At 37.6% G+C, this 24141-nt stretch overlaps 1 protein-coding gene and 1 long non-coding RNA gene across 2 annotated transcripts; one reads left to right on the top strand and one right to left on the bottom strand.

The window, feature by feature from the left end:
* Window positions 1–2424: 2424 nt before the first annotated feature.
* On the bottom strand, window positions 2425–3119 carry LOC117239107. The gene is made up of 2 exons (XR_004494352.1): window positions 2735–3119; window positions 2425–2535 (listed from the first exon to the last, which is right to left on the bottom strand). It is a non-coding gene; the product is annotated as an uncharacterized LOC117239107 (long non-coding RNA).
* Window positions 3120–3285: 166 nt separating this feature from the next.
* On the top strand, window positions 3286–22263 carry LOC117239106. Its single transcript, XM_033504417.1, has 4 exons — window positions 3286–3535; window positions 11381–11483; window positions 15889–16173; window positions 17804–22263. The coding sequence occupies exons 1-4, from the start codon at window positions 3533–3535 to the stop codon at window positions 17869–17871; spliced, it is 459 nt and encodes a 152-aa protein (XP_033360308.1). The 5' UTR covers window positions 3286–3532; the 3' UTR covers window positions 17872–22263.
* The last annotated feature ends 1878 nt before the right edge of the window (window positions 22264–24141 follow it).

Here is a 24141-nt window from a genome sequence, read left to right on the forward strand (position 1 = left end):
CTTCACAAGGTCTTGCACTTGTCATATTTGTCTTTCGGTTGCTGTTCTTCCTATCTCTGGCCATTCTTTATTCCTCGATGCGTGTCTGTATATAGTCTCAGTGGCCTTCTGCGTACATCGTGCAGTCGCTTGATATATGTGTTTTCTATTTTCTATTTCCCCGGTGTTGCATTGTTGACACGGCAGGTTCTCTTCTATTTTATATTTCAGTCCATGTGCTATCGTCGTTCTTTGCCAGCTAATCTTTCCTGTGCAATAATTCTTCTCAGCGATAGCGATATATTTAAGGTCAGGTAGTCTGCTGCTTCTATCCTTGCTATATCTTTGATTCCTCCTCGTTAAAGCGACAAACTACGCTTATCAATAACGATTTTTTAATATTCGTAATCTTTAATTCCGAAATGGTATTCGTAATCTGAAATGGTCTATGCACGAGACTCGCAAGGCATTTACTATTCTAATATCGTGCAAGCTTTTAACGAGAAACCTCGGTCGACTGTTATGATTAGAAATTGACAAAGGATTTGTTAAGCGAAGTGATTCAAGATGCGCGTTCCAAGAAGTGTTACGTCTCAGAAAAGTAACAGTGGAGTATTCTTCGAACGATACACATTAATGTAATATTAAATTATGCTAAAAGTCTGGATAATGGAAAAACGAACTCGAGACCAGAATTTACATGACGTAGCACCCACCTCATAACGAAATTGGTATTTGCAATAATTTAGCGATAATAGTATCTCTTGTGTGCTTGTCCCGTCCTCCTTAAAAAAATGATATAAAATTTATAAGCTGTCACACGCACTCGTTCAAAGGTGGAAAATTCTGACGAAAGCGTCGCTTACGTAATCGTTCGTTAACGGCATGACCCCTTCTGTTCCGCATTGTCCAACCTGTAATTTATACAGTTACACACAGTACGTGACGTTTATTAGTAATGCGCCAAATCTTCCAAAAGGCGGCGCAAGAAAAGTTTAAAGAAAGTTTCGATCCGTTAAACGAATAATTTATTCGACGCGTTTCTCATTATTGGAGAACATTGGAATCGTATCGACGATATTCTAGGATACGATCTTTAGAAATAGCCAAATTCCAATACGACAGAACGGTGGTTCCTATCCTTTCGTTTACCATGGATCCCGTTTCGACGATCTTCTATTATCTCTGAAAATTGAAATCCGCAACGTGCCAAAAACGCGTCAGTCGCTCGCCCGCGACTTCTTTGCAGAGAACACGTATTCCTTATGGATAAATAAATACACGTATTAAATAGTTTTAGTCGAGTAATACGGTAATAAGAATCGCTACGGCGAGAGCTTCCCTAATTCGACAAAAATACTCGGATAATGGGATTTCCAGGATAATAGAACGAACAATCAGACTTTCGATATGATATTTCGCTTATTCGAATATAGTTTAAGATTAACTGACAGATTCTCTGGATATTTATGGGTCCCTGTTTTTGGCTGCTCTCCATATAGAATCTGTAATAATGCTTCTTCTCTGATCGGGGAAAAGTAAATGACATCTTCCAACAGTAGGTATAGAGGTCTAAGTTTATAAGTGTTAAACTCATCGACCTCGATTGCAGAAATGATTTCCTCTTGTCAGCTAGAAATATAGATACAGATTGCGTTAGAATTCTATCGCGTGCAACAAGATGCATATTGAATATTTGATTAGTCGTTTATTACAGCTGTACCAAAATGTTGTGCAATATCACAATGTGTTAAGTAATTTAATAGATACATTTACGTATACATACAGGGTGTCTCGTTTTAATCGATCCGCGCAGATATCGCTTGGAGTATACATCGTTCGATAAAGCGTTTTAAATGGAACGTAGCTTGTTTCCAGCAAAACATCTCGTAGTGGTTACGAGTGTTATCTAGATTGTAATAATTTTTGCGAACAACAATGTAAACGTAAATTTGTTGATGGAATTCCTAATTCAAATATTATATGAATATATATATGTGATATATAGTTTATATACGTCGTGAATATTGTACCCAGTATAATATATATGTATACATATAATGAAAATATGACGTATAGTAAATATTTCCTCAAAGGATAAAATTAGTTTTTCGCTTCTATATTGAACATTGAAGTATTGTGTTCGTGTCTATTCTGCTTCAATCGGTCAATATTTGACTGGCAATATTTGGCAGTAAAAGCACTTCGATGCATCGATTTTTCATCCATGCTCGTCGCTTTAACCTTCTACAAAATATACATTATGTTAATTCCACTTCAATGAGATTCAATAGCAATATTACATTTGTTACTAATATACTAATACCAGAATCCTCTGTAAACTTTTTGTTAACTACATATCTTTGAATTATAGAATGTTCCTTCTAATACATATTAAACATTTCTAAATAATTGTTGTATGTGCAATTTTGATCACGTATTGCGAATTCCAAAGCGGCAGTTTTTCAAAAACTCGCAGCTGTTATTGACTCTGGTAGATGGCACTATGTTCCAACATAAGTTCATATTCTTTATTTGTCCGACTGAGCAGGAAGTCTGCTTGAAACAGATCAAAATGAATATTTTTTAGACGTGGTTATTTCTACGAGAGAAACTACAGAATTGCATAGAAATATATAATTTCTCGCCCTCGTTAATACCGTAACGTAACAATTACTTCTTCCAGTAATAAATCCAAGTATTTCAATGACGTGAATTTACCTTTAAAATTCGTACCATCGATCGAGTTTCATACCTTGATATTTGTCACTGTAAAATAAGAGAAACTGGAACAGAACTGGAATCTCTAGTTTCCAAAAGACATATACGATATTCCTAGAACCTAGAACACGTGAGCGAGCAATGACAACTGTAAATATTTCATTAATCGGAAAATTGGAAAAGCCTGTACGGGGCACCAAAATTCAGTTGCTCGTTCGGCAAAAGTCGGCGAGGTTCGGCAGCGGTCGCGTGGTCATCGAAGCGTACAACACGTAGATAGAATACAAAGAAAATCGGCTTCGTGAGCGCCGTAAGCCATGACCCATTCGTTTCATGGACAAACCGAAATCAGACGGTTGAGAAGTTATGACATCGTCTTCGTCGTGGTAATCGATCTTTTTCTCTCGTACGTCTGCACTGCTACGATTGGCCGGCAAGTGCTAACTTGCTAATTGCTGCCAAGTCGTACGGCTCGTTCCGATCACGCGTAACGGCATCTCGTGTGCGTAACAGTAACAGTGTGCACAGGCCAAAAATCATTTGGTAGACTTGCCGGATCGACATCTTGCACATTGTTCTCTGTCAGTCGTAGTCCTCTCGTAGTCCCGTGCATCGTGCATCGTACGTCATATTATACGGTCCCCTCGTGGAACTGCTGTATGCTTTGATTCGCGCAGTATCGATTCGCCAGGCGGCTGGTTTACAACCGGCGTGCACGCTGTATAGCACCCACGCCGACAGTGAAGCTTCGACTGCAGACGCGTGTGTAGTTAACCCAGTGGCCAGCGACACCGAGCTACGCACACGGAAGAGCAACGTTATCAACATCTCGATGGTGAGTCCGTGAATCGCTACGTCATGTGTCTGATGTGTCGCTGCGTCACGTCTCATCGCTCTTTCGCATTCGATGTCCTCCTCGAGCACTTTCATTCTTCCAGTGACATGCTTTCGACCATTGTTTTCCACGGTTTGCACTTGCACACGCTGTTGCTCTCCACCGTCTCACTCGATCGCTTCGTCTTTATCCGTCTCCTTATTGCCATTCCCTTCGGTTATTGCCTGTTACTTGCTTCTTGCGTATTTCGTTCGTGCCAGAAGTTGCAGTTACGCGACAGCTCAGGTTCACTGGGGGGTCAGCTCTCGAATAAATCTCGTTAGAATGTGGCAGTTTTGTCGGTTCGGTAATCAACGTTTGGTATTACGAAATTTGCCGAGTATCCTGTGGTATCGCAGACTTTTACGTGGAAGCACGTGGTGCTGACGTAAGATATACATATTTTGTCGTAACTGTGTTCGGGGATACGTACGAATCGATCACTGTCTTTTCAGGGTTACTGTATGAATAAGGCAGTAGATTCGTTAATAAGTGATGCGTCAGTCGATGTACTGTTTGCCAGTATCAAATAATTACAAGCCGTTTTGACACGATGTTCATGGAAAAAGTATTAGTTCGATTAACGCAGTTGTAGAATAGCTTAAATTATTATATATTAGCATCTTTGCGCCTTGTAAATTTATTAACAAAATGCACGATTTATGAATTTTAATGGAATTTAATTTATCCAAAATTTATCCTGTTCGGAATAATTATTTGATCCTAGTTCCTTTCTTCAGGCAATATTCTTTGAACATTTTAAGAATATTTGTATTCCTTAAAAATCGTAAGATGTAGTGGTAGCGTAGATTTTATTCGTTTTTATTCATTTGTGTAATTACAATGCGATGACATCCGATATTTTTCAAGCTGTATTTGCATGGTGTATCATAAATACAATTGCAAGCTATTTATATGAAATTTGCATTACGTATGTACTAATCGTATTATTGTGTTTTTAAAATTTATCATATATTTCACGTTTTAAAAAATTTATGGCAAATTCTCAATCGTTTCACCACTGTATCTCAGCGTCGTTCATACGTTTCTTACTATTTTCCATCATATAGTTTAGCTGTTACTATATGGTTACTAAGTGAATTACGCGAATGTTCAAATACGAAATAACGTCAACACTATGTAATAACATGAGAGTTATAACGAACTGCAAGGAAACACGATACTCATGCGATGGTTTCATTTTAACGTGTTAAACACGAGCGTTGAAAACTTAGACGTTATAATGGAAAATATCATCAATTTTCTTAAAAGTACTTGGAACGCGAGTAAAAGGTTTGAATACTTATTAGAAGTTCCCGAAGGAATGAAATTCGTAGCGTAATAGGAGAAATGCATTTACGCAGAAAGAGTAGAAAAATTTCATTGGAAAGATAGAAAGAAGCAGAGTAACTTGTTGTTGTGACAAAATTGTGTCTCATGGCGACGAAGCTCGTAAAACAACGCAAAATTTTTCTCTACGACCTTTTCTTCATTTCAATTTTTAATTTCATTTAGTTGATTCAATTTAGTTTAATTTAATAGAAGTTAATTGGCTCGGTTATTAGAATCACGCTACATAGGATGTCCTGGGTATCTTCTGCGAAGTGAAACTAACATATTCTACGAGTAGAAGTTAAAAAAGACTTTATTGTAAATACTTTATTGAATATTTAATTGTAATTTAAAAATTACAATAAAAATACGAAATGACATGATGGATTATTTAGTCTTGAATTTCTTGAGAGTCGAATCATTATGATCAAAAAAATATAATTACTTTTTAAAGAGTTTAAAATGTGTATTTTAGAATGCGTCTATTTGGGAGACAATTTTCCGCACTCGGCAATTTATTATATCCTGTAGAATTATACTTAGGCTAAGAAAGGAACTAAACTTACGAACGTATGCTAGTATGATTCAACAGGGTAATTTTAATGATTAAACGAGCGTTATCCTTGGTACTAACCTGACCCAAGATCGTTAGATATTACGCCATTGAATTTCTACTCGAATGGAACTTAAAAGAGAAAGACTAGAGTTAACATGCATTAGAAATTAATGTTGAGAATTCGCGACGCACATCTAGCATTCACCGAAGAACAAGTATACAAAAATAGTCTACTAATAGAAAATATTTTCGACACCCTGTACGGTATATTTTCTACGAATGCTAGCAATTTGTTGTTTAATTTTTTCGCGACTAGACCTGCGTATCCCATTCAAATATTCGAACTGCAGGTGACGCGATCATATTTCTCGGGACTATTTCGATATACTTGTGTATAGGGTGTCTCGCGTAACGAGACTCGTATTTTTCTGCCATGTAATAAAAGAATGTAGTAACGTATGGATTCTTAGAGTAAGGACAAGTAACGATGTTATATTCAGATGTTAAGTTTAGTTTAATAAGCGATACTCAATAACAACAGGACCGACTACTCCGCTTCTCTTGTAGCATCTCCTTTGTCTTTTGCTAGGCCCACCGCACACGCGTTCCGTAGCCAGGGTCAGGTAGGTCTTTTCTACGAAACTGTGCACTTGGAAAAAGACCGAGGACACATTGGTAGACCCGACAGCGCCTCGGCTCTCGCGGCATTGTCCATGGTTAACCCGATGTTTCTTAGGCCCTTTTCCCCGATACTAAAAGAATGTATCGAACCGGAGTGTACCGCGAACGACGATAAAATATTCCAAAAATACTTGATTTTCATAGCGAAACCGAGGGCTGTTTAGGGAACGTAAATATAGGACCATGCGTCGTTTTTCCGTGAGAGGGTACAGGATTTTACGAAAAATTCAAAAAAACGTGTTACAGGTATTTTTAGGTTTGCTTAATGTCAGGTTCACAATGGTGGAAATAATATTTCACCCGTGGATATATTTCAGAATTACTTGCATTTCAGGGACAGAGAGAATTACAGTTCACCGTTGAAGTATGGTTCGAAATATTCTTCGTTGCATGGCCGCAGATGGCTGAAAAATACCGAGTCGCGTCACGCCGGACACCCTTTATACGCTCCATTCGACTACTCGAATTCTGTGTGACGTGGAAAACTGGATTTTTTCGTGCGCAACTGCAGCGTAGAAGTTTCGCGCGTGGATCCGCTCTTTTCATTCTGTCATTGCCTTTTATTCCTCTTTACATTCCTTCGTTTATTCAGGGAAGATAATATAATAGCGCGCAGGAGATCGGACGTGTACATTTTATTTTTTTTTTTTTTTTTATTCGAACGACTGCTTTTGAAAGAGCTTTTATATTATCTTCCGCCTCTACTGCAAAATATCGTTTCAGATAAACTTTTATTCCGTGTCCCGACTGTTGTAGTTTCGTTTCTCGCGATGCTTCCTTTTCAATTGGACTTTCACGTTTTTCATTTTATTTTAGCTATTTCTCCCTGCAATTTGTCTTGCCATTCAGACATTCGGTAAATTCTTCTAGCTATAAATTATTATGTGGATGATTATCCCCTGTAGGACGTGGTCTTACAATATCCCGTGAGAATTCTATAGAAGATCAGCAGGGTGTTTCCTTTTTAAGCCTCGTTTAATCCCATCCTTGTGCGTCCGCAGGACTAGTTGATTAGGGTGTTGTGCAACGCGCTTTTCTTATGTTTCGTCGCTTTCCTCTTGAATAGTTGGTATTTCTGGATATTTCCGTAGATCTCCGTCTCTGATGTATCACGAACCGTTAACAAACTGTTGTCAGTAGAATTGATTGCAGCGATTGGAATTTTTTTTTTTTATTTATTTATTAAAATTACAATCAATTCTCGCGTTGGGAATTTTCAGTAATTTTTCTGGCGTGGCGCAGTGACACGGCTGATTATTTATAATAAGTTAATACTTATTACAGATAAGTATAATATATAAGTAAGTGTTATAAATAAGTGAATATTACTTAATTTAGATAACTAATTGTATCTAGCGTTTAGGTCCAGTGGGTAGTGCCTCTTCAGCCTGCGAATCTGGTCCGTCGTATCGAGTAGCCCAGTGATTAGGGGGTTTCGGTATTTGTTGACTCTTTTGCTATATCTGTCGCTATATTTTGCCATATTTCCTCTTTGACTGTGGGTATCTTGAGGTCGCGGTGTACGATTAAAATTTACCCACACGGTTCTTTGCTGCTGTTACCAATGGGACTATTCCATAAGTCTGTGTATGGGTTCAATCATCGTTTTGTACATTGGTGATTTATTGTCTACACGGAGTACTGCCTTCCTCTTTGTCAAGCGATATATCTGTCTTTTTTTTCCCATTTTTATACGTATTTTCTATTACTCTTTTGACGCGCTCTTTGCACGTGAGTTCGCAGTCCAGACGAGGTTTAACGTCGCATCAACTACAAGGTTATTAGCGTCACTATAGGAGAATATATTATCTGGGAAATATTAACATTGTACCATGCTAATTTATCGAATAATTTAGTTTGCACGATAAACATTAGAAAATGATGATCTTGGTCTCTTGAATTATTCATAATTAATTTAGACTTCCCGTGGAATGCATTGTATCCGAGACACTTGAAAATTCTGTGACCTATGGTTAAAGATACACGAAGGGCGATACACGTATAAAATCGAACGTGTACAGTTTTCTTTTTTTTTCTTTTTTTTTTATTTAAAATTTAACATTCACAATTTGTCCAATTTGGACATTTGGTAGAATTTCTTATCTGTTTGATTATCACGTGGGTGGCTACCCCCAATGGAGTACCATCTTCGTGTTTGTTAAGATATATCCTTCGTGAGGTCTGCCGAGTGTTTCCTTTTTAGTCTTCTTTCTATGGTTGTGTTGATCGTTTCCGCTGCCAGCCGGTTCGGGTGCAATAACGTGTACAGTGGCTCGGCAAAATTATATTTGTAAAAGGTCAAATTCTTCTTTTTTTATTTAAAACCTTGGATCGCAACAGCTACCTGTAAATTGAAATTCTGCTGAAAATCTTTCATCGAAACTATGCTCTATTTTATATTCCTTCTTGCTCGATAACAATTGCCGTATTGGTAGCAGATAACGTAACCTACAACGATACAAAGAGCATAGAATAGGATTCTCAACGCGAGAATTGATTGTAATTTTAATAAAAAAAAAAAAAAAAATAGAATAGGATACTACCATAGGAATCTTTTACGCGTGTATCGCGTGTGTTGTAGCCGTAGAACGTTTGGAAACTCCATTAGCAATTGAAATTTCATTAGTAAATACAATTTCGTTGAGATAAATGGAGTACCATCGTAATCTCGTTCATCAACAATGTACACATCTCAGGAAGCGTATTTAAACGATAAACTCAACCACGTTTCAAGTTACTGAAGTATCAAGTATCAAAGTAAAGTGACCGGTAAGTAGTCGCTAAATAATCCAAGATGTTGACGCGACCGCAAACTCTCGGTTCAAGAAAAAGAAAAAAGCAAGGAGAAGAAAAGATCTACGACATTCGTGTAGACAAGGAGCGCGTAACTTTTCAATTTTTCGACTATAGCTTTTTTCTTTCAAGAAATCGTAAATATATAAGCAAAGCGATGTAACAGGTTGTTAAAAAACAGGGTACGCGACTAGAAGAGTTTACAGTTCACGTACCAAGAGGAGCAGACGCGTCCAAGCGACTTGATCCCTGCGGTCGATGCTTTTGGCGTAAAATCGATTTTTATCATTCACGAACATTGGATGTCGCGAGTGATTTTCTTCGTTGAACGTAAACAACGAGATTGGTTGCGAAGTATCCAAGTTAGCCCGGGATTACTAATATCGATCGAGATTACTCGATAGACGAAGAGGAATATTCGAAGATGTAGGACAATGCGAGTGTCGCATTACAGCGCAAGCAAATCGTATCGAACATTTACTATAATAAAGATTTTTCCTCCGTTTGCGTCTATGAAGCAATTTCTGTCGATATTGGTACGGTAGAATTCCCATTATCCGGCATAGTCAGGATCGAGGCTGTGCCGGATAATCAAATGTGCTGGATAATTGGACCATATCTACGAGCTGATAAGAACGAAGAAAATAATTAAAAATAAAAAGAAAGAAAAAACGAAGGAAATTTAATGGGTAATATAACAAACGATTTCTTCCTAACACTAATGGTTAACGATACGATAGATTTTCATACATTTGCAAACCATACAGCGTGTATTGTAATATGTGGAATCCACTTCAGAAATAGAGCCTTGTGTGATCTCGTTTCAAAGCCACAGCCATTTTAGTGTCTCGATAATATTCGCAACTGCGTATCTGTGGTTCTTAGATGAATTTTTGATTTTCCTTGTTCGTAAGACACCGTTTAAAAACGTTCCTTTTCTTGGAAGAAATTTCCATGGAAAATACAAGATCGAGACACGAGGGTACTGACGTCTTATTGTTAGTGCCGGAAATAGAGGTTTTAGAGTTGTACACTTTAGAGTACTAGAGTTTTGAGTACCACAGTGATACAATGGGCGTTGTTTGTGCAATTAACGCAGGTTTAAGCAACAACAACGAGATCGTATTTCAAATGCAGCTCTTACTATATTTTCAATTTCCCAAAATTCTTTCTTGCGTGCTTCTTGTTCATTGGTAGGTCTGAGCAGAGTTCGCCTCGTTAAATTTTATTTTAAGGGATTACTTTTGAAAAAATGACAGTGCCAGAACGACAGTGTACGCATAGAATTTTAATTACATTTTTCTTTGCTCCATATTAATTTAAATTTCCTTGTCGTTGAAAGCACGATCACAGTTTACTTTGTCGAAGCTCGTAGAGGAAGCTTCGAAGCGTGTACACGACGTACAAAAATTATAATTCAAGTCATGTTTCAAACACCTAGAAATTAACGGATTTCGCTTCTTCTTCTTCGTCAGTTTGTAATATTCCGCTTTAACGCGAACGCTGTTTTCCTGCTTGGGAAATTTCACGTTTGCAAAATATTTATCACCATTCTCCAATATCCTGTATGAATATACATGAGAGTTTGTAAGAGAAAAATTTTAACGAAATATTCTTCTTAAAGAATGCGTCACGCTAACTAGCTCCAAATGCGCCAATTCAAGCAGAAACCTCCAGACTGGCAAATAATTCGTCGAACGCTCGAGGCTCGTTCGTTTTTTTTAAAAATTACCAATGCACAGAACAACTCCGAGCCATAGTTCCAATTTAGGCTAATAATTATTTCATAGAAAACTTCCAGTGCACACATATATGCATACGTAATCGTTCAATTTTATCTCATAAAGATCTCGTTTCCACCCTGCGTTACTTTGGAGTTGAAATTATGATATCAGAGCATCCTATATAGTATAATTTTACATTTCTAGCATTTACATAGCTGACTCGTCGATCGTACAGTTGCTCCCCTAGAGTGAAAATATCTCTGAAAGGATTTGAATAGCACTGATTGAACGCTATCCCACGCGAAAAATTGTCCATCTCCATGAAAAGTTCCTGAAATTGGTACATATCGTTGTAGAAGCGAAGGTTCATATTGAAAATCTGAAAGTTACGTTCGAAACTTATAAATTGCTAACTATATTTCATACGGAATTTTGGCAATTTTTCAGACAGGATTTTTCAGCGTCTTGGGAATTTTTCACGTACAATTTCAACGTTTCGAAAATTCTTTAGATAGGATTTCAACATTTCGGAAATTGTTCGGACAGTTGGCGTGTCGTTACGAAATTTTATTCGGGCGAAACGCTATGGGTAATTTGAAACGGTTGCACGTCTTGTTCCTTTATTTATTTCTTCCATTTTATATTTTATATTCAATTTGAATTTTAAGGTATCTCGTCGGCCCAAACAGTAGCTTATAATTCCAAACGATACTTGATCAGGTGAAGCAGTGCAATGTGTCGGTGGCAGGGAGAAATTGCCTTGCCGTTTTCGGCCAATCGACGTACAAAGGGCGCCGGAGAAAACGTCTCTTACGTGAAAAAGGTATTTTTTTGTTCCAAACGTACGTGTTCAATTTTTATTTAATCTTAATTTACACTAACGCAAGTACTAACGTTTAAATTAATCTCGGTACTTTTTGTTTTATCACGGCGCAAGGATAATCTTTTATACTTATCGTTAAAAAGAAGGAGGAAAGATTACTTTCTTCGGGCTTTTTAGCGCGATATTTGAAAATTGACCGAACGTGATTTCAGCTGACTTTATAATTTTGTTTCGTTATTTTGCTTTTATTATTGTTATCGTTATCCTTCTGTCAGGCTTTCGCCTACTAATCCGCTAGAAGTTTACGTACTAATAATAATTTATACTTAATATTGTAACATGTAAGTAAGAAAGTAATAATATTAGAAAAGTATGTGAGTAGCTATGTAAATAACGATCTGTCTTTGATATAGCGTTCATTCGCACTATCTGTCCGAGTCCTATTCTCACATTTATTGCTAATAACTGACATCACATTCTCATCACATTGTATCCTGGTTTTGCCATAGTTCTTCTTCGCTTAGATCTTGCGCTATACTTGGTTTATTTGATCGCTTGATTAACGCTATCCGACGTTCGTGACACCTTAAAATTTCGTTTTAGCGTGATTCGCGTTTCTGTTATTCTATTATTTGATAACTGCCTTATCGACTGTCGATATAACGGGAAACGCGTGCGTTTTTAAATTGCAACGTCGACGTATCCTTGGCAACTTTTATCGCGCGAAATTTGGAATTTCTAATAACCTTAGGTGAGAATTAAAGTTAACCTCGTCTTATCGGCGGCTATGCGTAGTATCGTTTAACTCTGCTGTTTTCCTCGAGCCTACATGAATATTATATTTCGATAGATATTGGTCAACTTTGTTTGAACTTAGCTTTTTTTTTCTTTCAATTTTATTTGGCTTTACTGTTCGATAGCATTTGTCCAGCTTTTGAGTGTTCCACGAATTCTGTGAATAAAATAGTCAAGAAATAGGAGTAAATATCGGAAGAGACACAAAGGTGTAGGGGAAGAGCAAGGAGGACAGCAGAGTTAATTATCATATTGCGTCGTTAATTATAACATAGCGTCGTGAGTGATACGAAATGGCATGTTTTACACTTTTCGCGTTGTATAAATATTTTAGAGCGGCAGATAACTTTCAATTAATATCGGGCATATATTCGCGAAATATAACGAATAATCGGAACGTATAAAAACGATAGGTAATTAAAATTTTATATTTACGCGAGCACGACGCTTAATTCGAGTATTATTAATATAGAATTTATTATTATTTCATTTTTTATAAAACCACAACGTTGTTTGGTTTATTCGAGTAATGCTTTCATGATTTTGGAGTATTTTATTATTTATTTAATACGAAATACGTGGAACGTTGCCAAACAAAACGTATCTTCTATTTTTATTTGTTTTGCTGGATTGTCACGTCCTATCGTAATAAAAGTAAATGATATAAACGTGTGTGTTAAAGCTGCAACGCGAGATGGTTTTAAAAAGTACGCTGTTCGCGTCAAAGTTAGGGGATACGAATTATGTCATATTAAGATAATCTTATCGCATACTAAGATAAATTTATCACCTGACGCTGTTTCGGCTAAAGTTGTTCGGCTTCAGTTGTTTTTTCTGTGTCTATGAACTTAGTGTCTTATATCGAAGTATCGTAATCACTTGTTGTACCATAAATCGTTTACATTATCGAGAAATTAATTTTCACAATCGAACTTACGAATAGTGTTTATAAAAAGCAGCAAAGCATCGATGATAAAAGGTATAACGTCCATTCTCCTCTGTCCCTGACTTTTTCTTCTCTAAATCGAACCTGGTAAAGTATATTTTTATAATGCATTTGTATTTTTCGTAGATAATATTCTATTGATTATCAATAACTTATTTTACGATATCTAGTAAAAGTTCAAGTTTATGGAAATTTGACAAGCATGAATTTCTCCACTTGCAATTGCCTTCTATGATTTTAAATTACAAAAATAATCCTCCCGGTGCGTCGAACCAAAGTTTTAAAACAACCGATGGTATTTCGTACACAGATTTGAACGACGCGTTATTTTATCCCGTAATTGTACGGGCAAACGTGCTCCGTTTGAAATGAAATATTCTTCGCATCGGTGACACAGTTCTTTCAGAAACCTCTAGGCCAAACAGGTTGCACTTTGCATCTAATGAAACGCAATGGATATCCGATTACCGTATCACGTGCTATCGTGTCAATTGATGATGACGACGATTGATTGATAACGATAACAAGATTGTATACAGATAACAGTAGCAAGATTGTATACAAATAAGAAAAATAACATTGTGTACTCATAACAGTAATAACACTGTACGCAGATAATAGCAACAAGATTGTATACAAATAACAATGATAACATTGTGTACACATAGCGAAATAATAACATTGTGTACACAACAATAATAGGATTGTGTACACATAGCAAAATAATAACATTGTATGAAAATAATAACAACAGGATTGTATACAAATAACAATGATAACATTGTATACACATAGCGAAATAATAACATTGTGTACACAACAATAATAGAGTTGTGTACACATAGCAAAATAATAACATTGTATGAAAATAATAATAACAAGATTGTATACAAATAACGATGATAACATTGTGTACACAACAATAATAAGATTGTGTACACATAGCAAAATAATAACATTGCATGAAAATAATAATAACAAGATTGTATACAAATAACAATGATAACATTGTATACACATAGCGAAATAATAACATTGTGTACACAACAATAATAGAATTGTGTACACATAGCAAAATAATAACATTGCATGAAAATAATAATAACAAGATTGTATACAAATAACAATGATATCATTGTGTACACAACAATAATAAGATTGTGTACACATAGCAAAATAATAACATTGCATGAAAATAATAATAACAAGATTGTATACAAATAACGATGATAACATTGTGTACACATAGCGAAATAATAACATTGTGTACACAACAATAATAGGATTGTGTACACATAGCAAAATAATAACATTGCATGAGAATAATAACAACAAGATTGTATACAAATAACAATGATAACATTGTATACACATAGCGAAATAATAACATTGTGTACACAACAATATTAGAATTGTGTACACATAGCAAAATAATAACATTGCATGAAAATAATAACAACAAGATTGTATACAAATAACAATGATAACATTGTGTACACGTAGCAGGATAATAACATTGTATACACAATAATAGTAATGTGTACATATAACAATAATGGGATTGTGTACACATAGCAAAATAATAACATTGTGTGCAGATAATAGTAACCAGATTATTTACAAATGACAATGATAACCTTGCGTACACGTAGCAGGATAATAACATTGTATACACAACAATAATAGTAATGTGTACACATAACAATAATGGGACTGTGTACACATAGCAAAATGATAACATTGTGTGCAGATAATAGTAACCAGATTATTTACAAATGACAATGATAACCTTGCGTACACGTAGCAGGATAATAACATTGTATACACAACAATAATAGTAATGTGTACACATAACAATAATGGGACTGTGTACACATAGCAAAATGATAACATTGTGTGCAGATAATAGTAACCAGATTATTTACAAATGACAATGATAACCTTGCGTACACGTAGCAGGATAATAACATTGTATACACAACAATAATAGTAATGTGTACACATAACAATAATGGGACTGTGTACACATAGCAAAATGATAACATTGTGTGCAGATAATAGTAACCAGATTATTTACAAATGACAATGATAACCTTGCGTACACGTAGCAGGATAATAACATTGTATACACAACAATAATAGTAATGTGTACACATAACAATAATAGGATTGCGTACACATAGCGCAATAATAACATCGTATGCAGATAATAGTAACCAGATTATTTACAAATAAGAATGATAACCTTGCGTACACATAGCAGAATACTAACATCGTATGCAGATAATAGTAACCAAATTATATACAAATAACAATGATAACCTTCTGTACACCCAGCAAAATAATAACATTGTACACACAACAATAATAGGATTGTGTACATACAACAACAATAACATTGTGCACAGCTAGCAAATAATAACATTGCATGCAAATAACAACAATAACATTGTACACAGATAACAATAACAAAATCGTATACAAATAACAGTACTAAAATTCTATACACACGATACTAATAACATTGTGCGCGAAGTAGGAAACGACGAAGCAATCTCAATTAAATCGTACGCGTTGCAGTTAGTTATTTGGAAGGGTTTGTCTTGCAACGTTATCAAAGTGTCCGGAGGAATAGATTAAACTAATTCGATCTGTCTGCTGCAGCGTTGAAAAAGATGCTAACGCCGGGACGATCGGGATCAATCAGTCCCGCGGAGATCGGCAATGTACCGGACACGAAGGATCCTGGGGCAACAGGAAATGGTTCGGGAACTTACATGCGTGGTGCGCGCAGCCCAGGCTCCTACGAGGGCGACGACAGGGCGAAAGAGTTCCTTTCGACCGGGAGAGCCGGAAGGAGGAATGCCCTGACGGAGATTTTGGGCCGCCACGCTGAACCTGCGATGTTGGATCTGCCGGATCGATTCGAAGAGCTTTCCATGGAGACAGGTTAGCCATACGACAAATATACTTAAACGTAAGCTTATGGAAGCATCCGAACGCTCGCAGACACCGCATTTAATATCGTTCCTTTCTTTCGTTTTTTCATTCTTATCGTTTCTACTTTTAATTTATTACGTACGTAAGAAGCCACGTCCAGAGGGACCCAAAAATCTGGTCGTTTGAAAATTAGCACTCTCCAAACTTGTAACTCTAAAATTGTCTTCCTTGCCTCAGCCACCTCCTCCGGGAGTCATCCTCTTGATCAAAGGTCTTCAAGGTTGCTGATTGCCCCGCTTCTCTAAAAAAACAACACCCAATCGGTGCATCTCAGACATCTCGCGTCTCTCTCGTAGAGATTTGCCTTTTCTAGAGCGGATGCGAGGTGATTCGAGGAATCATCGAAGGTGGCCTCTCCGGTGACCGTGAGAAAATTCCTTGTCTGAAGTCTGAAGAATTGAGACGCCGGTACTTGACGCCAGCGCTTGACGCCAGTGCTCGAGGCCAGTCGAGACCCTTCGGAATCCTTAATTTATGACACGGCTGTATGTGGCAAGAACCGATGCGACCTTTCTACGTGCAAAGTGTCTGTTCAATCTGTGCAATCGCCCAGGGACTCCAAACTAAACGCCACAGCCGCGTCATAAAGCGTATATCGGAAAAAGGGCTGTTCGAATTTATTTCTCGATAACAACGCGACACTTGGAGAAAGTATATAATCTTTTTATATTGTTTCAGTTCTTATTCGTTTTATGGATCTTTGTTCGAAACGAGCACCGTAGTACGCCGGTACTCGCTTGTATTATCGTTGAATCAAGGCCGATTCTGCCATTTTCTTAATATTCAGATGCTCTGGCCTTCGCTCGCTTACTATGCATGAGCCTTTATTACTCTTGACATAATGTAAAGTTACACTTTAATCAGAAATAATGGACGTAAGAAGAATGACGATATTTCTTGTTTCACTACGGTGGAACGCGAACATGCTCTATTTTTAATCAGCATCGTTCCTCATCGAACCTCTAATTTTATTTATGGAATAAATGGAATTCATAATCCTATGTAATTCTAATTAGTTACGTAATGGCTATGGATAGTTCTGTAATTCTAACTGTAACTAGCAAAATGTGTTCCACGTCATAAAATGACTAGAAATTAAACTTCATATCCTTTCTCACGCGCTACCTTTCTGAATCGCCCTTTCTGAAAATTGCAATTTGCCTCGGAGACACTCGGCAATTCTAATTTTGGTCTGGTAACACATAGATATTTCCCCGGCAGTCTGTACCGTTTCTTACATCGTTCTCAATCGATCGTGTAATTAATAATACGATTAATAATTCGACGTGTTTCCTGTGTCCAATCTCCTCAAGACAGATCGGCTGTATAGATCGTTTGCTACAGCGTTTCCACGATTGTACAGTCTCTTTCTCAACTAGTTCTATTTCGTAGGTTTCTACGGAGATCTTTGCAAATCTTGAGTGTCGCCCAACAATTTGGATCGTTCGTTGACATCGCTCGTATCACGTGCTAACGTTGTCCCTGTGTCGTCGTACTGAACAGGACGTACTTGACACGACGAGATATATATTTCGTCTTAGCCGGTTAAGAGACTAATCGTCTGACCGTCACGAATTAGTTGCAGGTCAATCGAGCAGTGGTGGGCAAGATCCGAATTCGCCAGGCACCTCGAAACAACAGGGTTGACACAGCCCCTGGTTTCGTTCTATGAATACCTCGGTCGCAACATCGACGGGACGTGCCATTGACGGGAAACGCAGCAGCAACAAAAGAACTGGTTGTTTGAAGTTGCACGAGAAACGAGTTGCTGAAACACGCAGCATCGGGCCGTCACTCGATGTCACGCTCGGCCTCGAACTTCACGCATCGTTTATCTCGTCGTTACGTTGGCGAATACGCCGGTGTGGTTGCTCCTTGAAAGCCAGCTGCACACGTGCGCTACTGTAGGCATGTGATTTAACGCGAGTGTGGAGAGCACGCTATTGGAAACGAGCGTCGCAGCTCGTGTTGTTAGTAACGAACAGAGACATATTCACAATATGCATTGAAATAGCCACGATTAGTTAGCAAGTTTGATATTATTGAAGCAACAACGTCGCAGACAATTCAGCAGCTCTTGCGACGCGTCGTTAATAAAAGTAGGCGACGCGCTCTGGAAAAAAGAGAGCACCGCGAGAAAATGGTTTTTCCAAACGCGTTTAGAATTACACGCTTTACAGTGGCGGATGAACGAATTTTTTTTTTTTTTTTTATTGCAAGTGCGTTCTCAAGTTGCACTCTCCGAGGTTCTTAGAGCGACCACTGTGAGAATAGTCAGTGGGACAAACGAGTACGCGCTTTGCCAGGATCTTCTTTTTGTGACATGTTCGCTGTACTTCATAAATCGTGTTGCGATCTTTTCACGCTGTACTTGCGACAAAGTAGGATAAAGTCTGTCTTCAGCTGTTTCACGGCTTTCCGGGAACAGGAGAGCGAACGAAGACGCCTCTTCCTCCTGTCGAGGAAAATGGTCGGTTTTCTCATTTCCTAAAGATGTTTCTTAACTTGTATTAATGTAATAGACTGCGAACTTTCGTGCATTTTTACATCTTTATGAATGGAGCTAAAGAAACGAGCCTTTGTTTCGTCTCTACTGAACATTAGAGTAAATATCTTGCTTTGGATATTTAACATACTTTTGGATATACGCGTCAAAATAAATGCACAAAAATCCGCAGTCCGACATTAAATAATCGTCCGCTCTTTCGTTCTCGGTTAATGACTAATTGTGAATTGCGAAGTCAATAATTGTTCTAGAAAATCGAGGTTGTCTCGTTGCGCGTGTAGTTCTGTCCTATAAAGAAAAACATGAAAATGTCGAGATAGATCTCGTCGCACCTTAATCTCTTTCTACCAGAGCACGTCGTGTACGTGTGCGTATAGTTGGAGAATCGCACGATGGGAAACACTTGCTGTCTGTCTCACGGGATAAATCTTTCATGTCGTGACGTCGTGAATGTTGTATACCGATAGGTCAGCGTGTTTGTACGTGTGTACGCCCCCATGGGCACCTTGTGAATTGCGAATATGGTTCACAGAAACGAGTATGATCCTTTGTATAAATTTGTCGGGTTCTGTTACCACTGGAGATATCTTGCAAATTCTCGGTCTGTTTCATTTCCTTTTCTTGCATCGTGGTACGCGTAAATATCACATATTATACATTTAGGAATTGAAAGTTCGATACAAGATACGCAGTTTTGTACAAATATTCGTTATACAAACATTGGCCTATTGACAAACACACGCGCAGAGATGTATTTTTATTTATCATCAGAAATCATGTTACGTATTTTCTGAAATTCTCGTATTTCTACAAATGCGTGTGATTTGTTACATGCCTAAAGATTATTTATAACGCTTAGTAATTTAATTGTGGCAACGAAATTGTCTTGCACCGTAATTAACTCTAGATGTGCTTTGAATACATCCATGAAATACTATAGCGATACAAACAGAATTACCTCCATCTGAAATCGTTTTCTTAGAATTTTCAATTGAAAACAATTTACGTTATATTAATATTCGTTTACAGCAATGCTGTTTAATCTCGTACCACAAAACTGCTAATGTGAAACAAGATCATCAACAGACTCGCATAAATACAACATGTTCCATTGCATCTAATTTGTGAAAATATCGATAAAGTCATTAACGGATCTAAGACATATACTGCTGGTCAAGATAGAAAACTAAAAATAGGTCTTTTCTTCTGAGAATATTTCCAGGATTCAAGGATAATCCTCCGCGCTGTTAATATTGTGGAGAACAGTGTATATCGCAGTTGTCCTAATTAAATTACAGTGTAATTTAATTACTTAATGTATAGTAATTACGTAACGGAAACCTTTTCATTTAGTTCGATTTGTAATCACAAATTACTTCGATCATGAGTGTAATTGAATTATTTTGCAATTATAATTCTCGAAGCAATTCAATTGTAATTTCGCACAACTCCGATGCAAATTATTTATTTTAATGCTTGAACTTCGCTTTTCTTAGTTGCGAGTAATCGATAATTAAATTAATGACGAATAGTAATTATGGAAAAACTTCAATCGTTTAATACTATTGAAATTTCTGTCGAAAACAATGTACAGTAAGTTAATTGTGTACAAAATACATAATTCTTAGCTATGTCGATATAAGGGCTTGTACAGATGATACTGAGAATAATGTGTCTTTGAATTACCGAATTGTAAATATATGTATGTACTGCGTGCAGTGTTGGGCATTATTGAATTATTTAAATAAGAAGTATCTTATTTAAATAAGAAATTTCGTTCTTATTCGCAATTAAAACGTTATTTCAATTTCTTATTTGTTATTTAATAGGTAAATGAAATTTTGCCCAGCACCGTATACGCGGCAGAATGTTTAGCACGTAACAAGAAACGACTGACGAACGATCTCCTGTAAAGAAACTGTTTTTTAGCGTTATGCTATTTTATCGCGTAAGACGTAAAATTTTAACGCCATGAGTAACGATATTGTTTCACGTATATCGAATTTTTGCTACAATTTAAATACGATAAACTTATGTATGTATGTATATTGTTACTAAATAAGGCGAGGCACACAAGTGAACAGCATCGAGCTCCTGACAGTATTCGTGTATGTAACTGGTAATTAATCTAAGGGATAAATATAACGTGTAAGTAATAGAAAATTAATTCCAACTCGACGCTTGTAATAATGTTTTACACTTTAATTGTACCGGTGGGAGGAAAGTTGAATTTACGTAATTTATACGTAATTTAATCCAATAATTATTCGAAATGTATCTTCTTAAGGTCGCTGTAGACGTTGAAACACGTTGCGATGCTTAGAGTCCGCGTAAAATTCGCATTACCGACTCCTCTCAATGTACCAACGTTGAAACACGTGTCTGAAAATGTTTGATCATATTCCGATAGGAGGTATGTCGGTTGTAGAAAATAGAAAATTTAAGAAAAGCAGAAAATGGGCAAGAAGATGATCAATCGCGTGATTCTGCTTTTCGATCGCATCAACTTCGCCCAACGATCGACGAACGAAATGCAACGACGAGGGTGTACCGTAAATTACATTCAACGTCGATGCTGCCCCCTATGCGTTGAAATTTCCATTCCAAATACGATCTACCTTACCAACTAACACGGGATTGCGATTGTTGCACTGGTATAAGTTGCTTCCGATGCCGATGCACCGCAACATGTTTCAACGCGCATAGAAATCTTCACTAGATACGTTCTTCGAGGTTAATCCGACGAAGACACCAGCGAACGATTTTTACGCGAATGTTTGGATATCTTCGGATATCAGTAATAGACTCAATTATCAGCTCCGTTTTATTTTTTTAGGTGCTTGGAAAATCTCTGAACGTTTTTGCGAAGCCCTGCGAATGTACACCGCATTGTCTGCGAGATGTCGAGAGGACAAATTGATCGTCGTACTAGTTAACATCGTGAAATTTTCAAGGAAATTTTGATAATAATTGATGGGCTTGAAACTTCGGATAGCGTTAGTTACTGACGGAAAAGGAACTAATTGCGGTTTGTTCGGATAAGCGTGTATTCACTGGACGAGAGTCTCCTATTTATATGCAATGTAAAAATTATGTTTGGTATCGATGGCGCCCTCTGCACGTTGAAAGCCGCGTGTCTACGGGACTTTGTTCGCCAACCAAGACGAGAAGCGTCGATAAAAGTTGCCGTTTGATGGTGATTCGCCGATATCAAACTACATGCATCGTAACGTGTAATCACGAGACCTAAGTGTCGATGCATGCGCCGCAACGTGGCTCAACGTGTACAGAGGCCTTTAGCGATAAGGACACGAGCACAGATAACGGTCTATGATACGACCGGACTATTATTAATAAATAATAAATGTCGATCGATGAAAAATCTTGTCGAAACGTGTACAAGCATGTACAATAACGGCCTTCGCGATTAAGTTCATTATTTAAAACTACTGTGTCTAGCGAATAAACACGACTGTAACAATGTATGCCACTCGTATATGGGAACAGAACATAAATATAATTCGTATGTGTGATTCGGCCGACACCTTGTTTCATCCCACTTTTGCTTTTTTTTTTTTCTCCAATCGCTCTTCTATGATAACCATCTTTTCACTTTGAAAACAGCTACAATTATTCGGCAAATATAATCGTAGCAAACAAACCCGAGTGCATGTACAGGATGTAGCAAAACACGTGGAACATACTTCGCGGCCTGAAACACACCGGAAAATGTTCTGTCTGCCTTCGTCAAACGTCTTACTGCCAGAATTCACGCACCATAGTCCTCCTGTTGATTCGAGAGAATCTTCTTCGCTCTACCTGTTGCTTGACAAATGAACGAACCGAAGACGACGAATCATCCGTTCGCTCGTCGACAGGGGAATGATTTCTGGCGTTTGCCGAGTTGGTTGAAAAGCTCGCAACCCTGGCGTCTCCACGTTTTTAACAAGTTTGCTCCGCTTATTTTAACATTCGCTAAATCTCATAGACAAATACGGATAGAGCACACGTTTACACGAACATTTTTCATTGTTTGTTTTAGCTGTACAATCGGCTGGCGATCTTCTGTTGTTATACCCTGTGAAACCGTTCCACCACCAGAGAATCATCGTTGAAGCGATCGTCGTCTGACGACTGTTCACGCAACATGAATATTTGATCGGAATATGACTGCTAATTGTATCCTGGAAATGAAATGTAATTTGCTGACACTAGGGGCTCGGTGATAATCTCCTATGATTTACATATTATACATGCACACACGTGAAACGTGAAACATGGATTTTCGTGGCAGATAAACATTCGAGGAAAATGTAATCACAATTTGCAGAAGTAGCGCTTCGGCCATTGCTTCTATTGCTTTAAGGTTTCCTGTGAAAATGATGTTATCGAAAAGTCGTAACAGTGATATTATTTCCAGCTCCTAACTATCTTATTAGCTAACGTCGTTCGCGTTCGTTCAGTATGCCTACAGTCAAAGAAGAAATTTCGAAGTTGCGATCTTCCAGGGGACGCGATACATGGTGCGCGGTGCGTTTATCGGTACCCAAGGCTACGAGGAAGAATGATATTAAAGTGGGTCGGAATTACGCGACAAGGTCCACATACGCGCCCCTTTTCATTCCAAGCAAATGCAAGCGGCGTGACAATGGAAAAAATTCTGTTTACACAGCCTGTCAGCTTGTCGTTTGTTCGCCTACGTATACGGAATACTACTGGAACGAAAGAGAAACCGAAGCACCGAGTCTCTACGTCGCGATGAATAAACATCGTTAGAGCTCGTACGAAACTACAGATGACTTTGATTTGTTTTTGTTTCGTCGTGTATCTTCTCTCGTCGCGCGATATTTACCATTATTCGCTGGTATTTACTTTCGGTTTATGTCGAATCATAGAGAAACGCGGCTGCCGATTGCAGAATGAAGCGTAATCGCAAGCCAAATTTAATCGCAGCATTTTGCCAGTATTTTGGAAACTAAGATTAAGCGGCGATCCTACGCGTGGAAGAAAAATATTCCAAATGTCGACCTTGGCCATATATTTCAAGGCCATCGAAATTTCCTGCACCGCGTGATTACCAAGAATTATCACCATATGCATAATTAATATGATAGGCGACGATTCCGTGGATAATCTAAACTTGTATAGGTATTAATATCAACGACGCACCACTTAATAAGCACGTGTCCTCCCAATTTCTTGTTTTCCTTTCCGATTAACGACAAAGGGATCGATTCATTCCACTGGTCTGCTGTAGCACGCGAACTTCCACGTAGAGACACGTGTGTTAAATTAAACGAGAAATATTGGTTCCAAAAGCTTCGATACGTTCGAGCATCACTTCGCGCTTCTTTAAGATGTTCCTTCATTTTGCTGACTTTGGCGTTTACATTGCATCGGCTGCACACTGA

This window comes from Bombus vosnesenskii, unplaced genomic scaffold (genome assembly GCF_011952255.1).
Source record: "Bombus vosnesenskii isolate JDL3184/JDL3185 unplaced genomic scaffold, Bvos_JDL3184-5_v1.1 scf7180000013883, whole genome shotgun sequence".
Lineage (NCBI taxonomy): Eukaryota > Metazoa > Arthropoda > Insecta > Hymenoptera > Apidae > Bombus > Bombus vosnesenskii.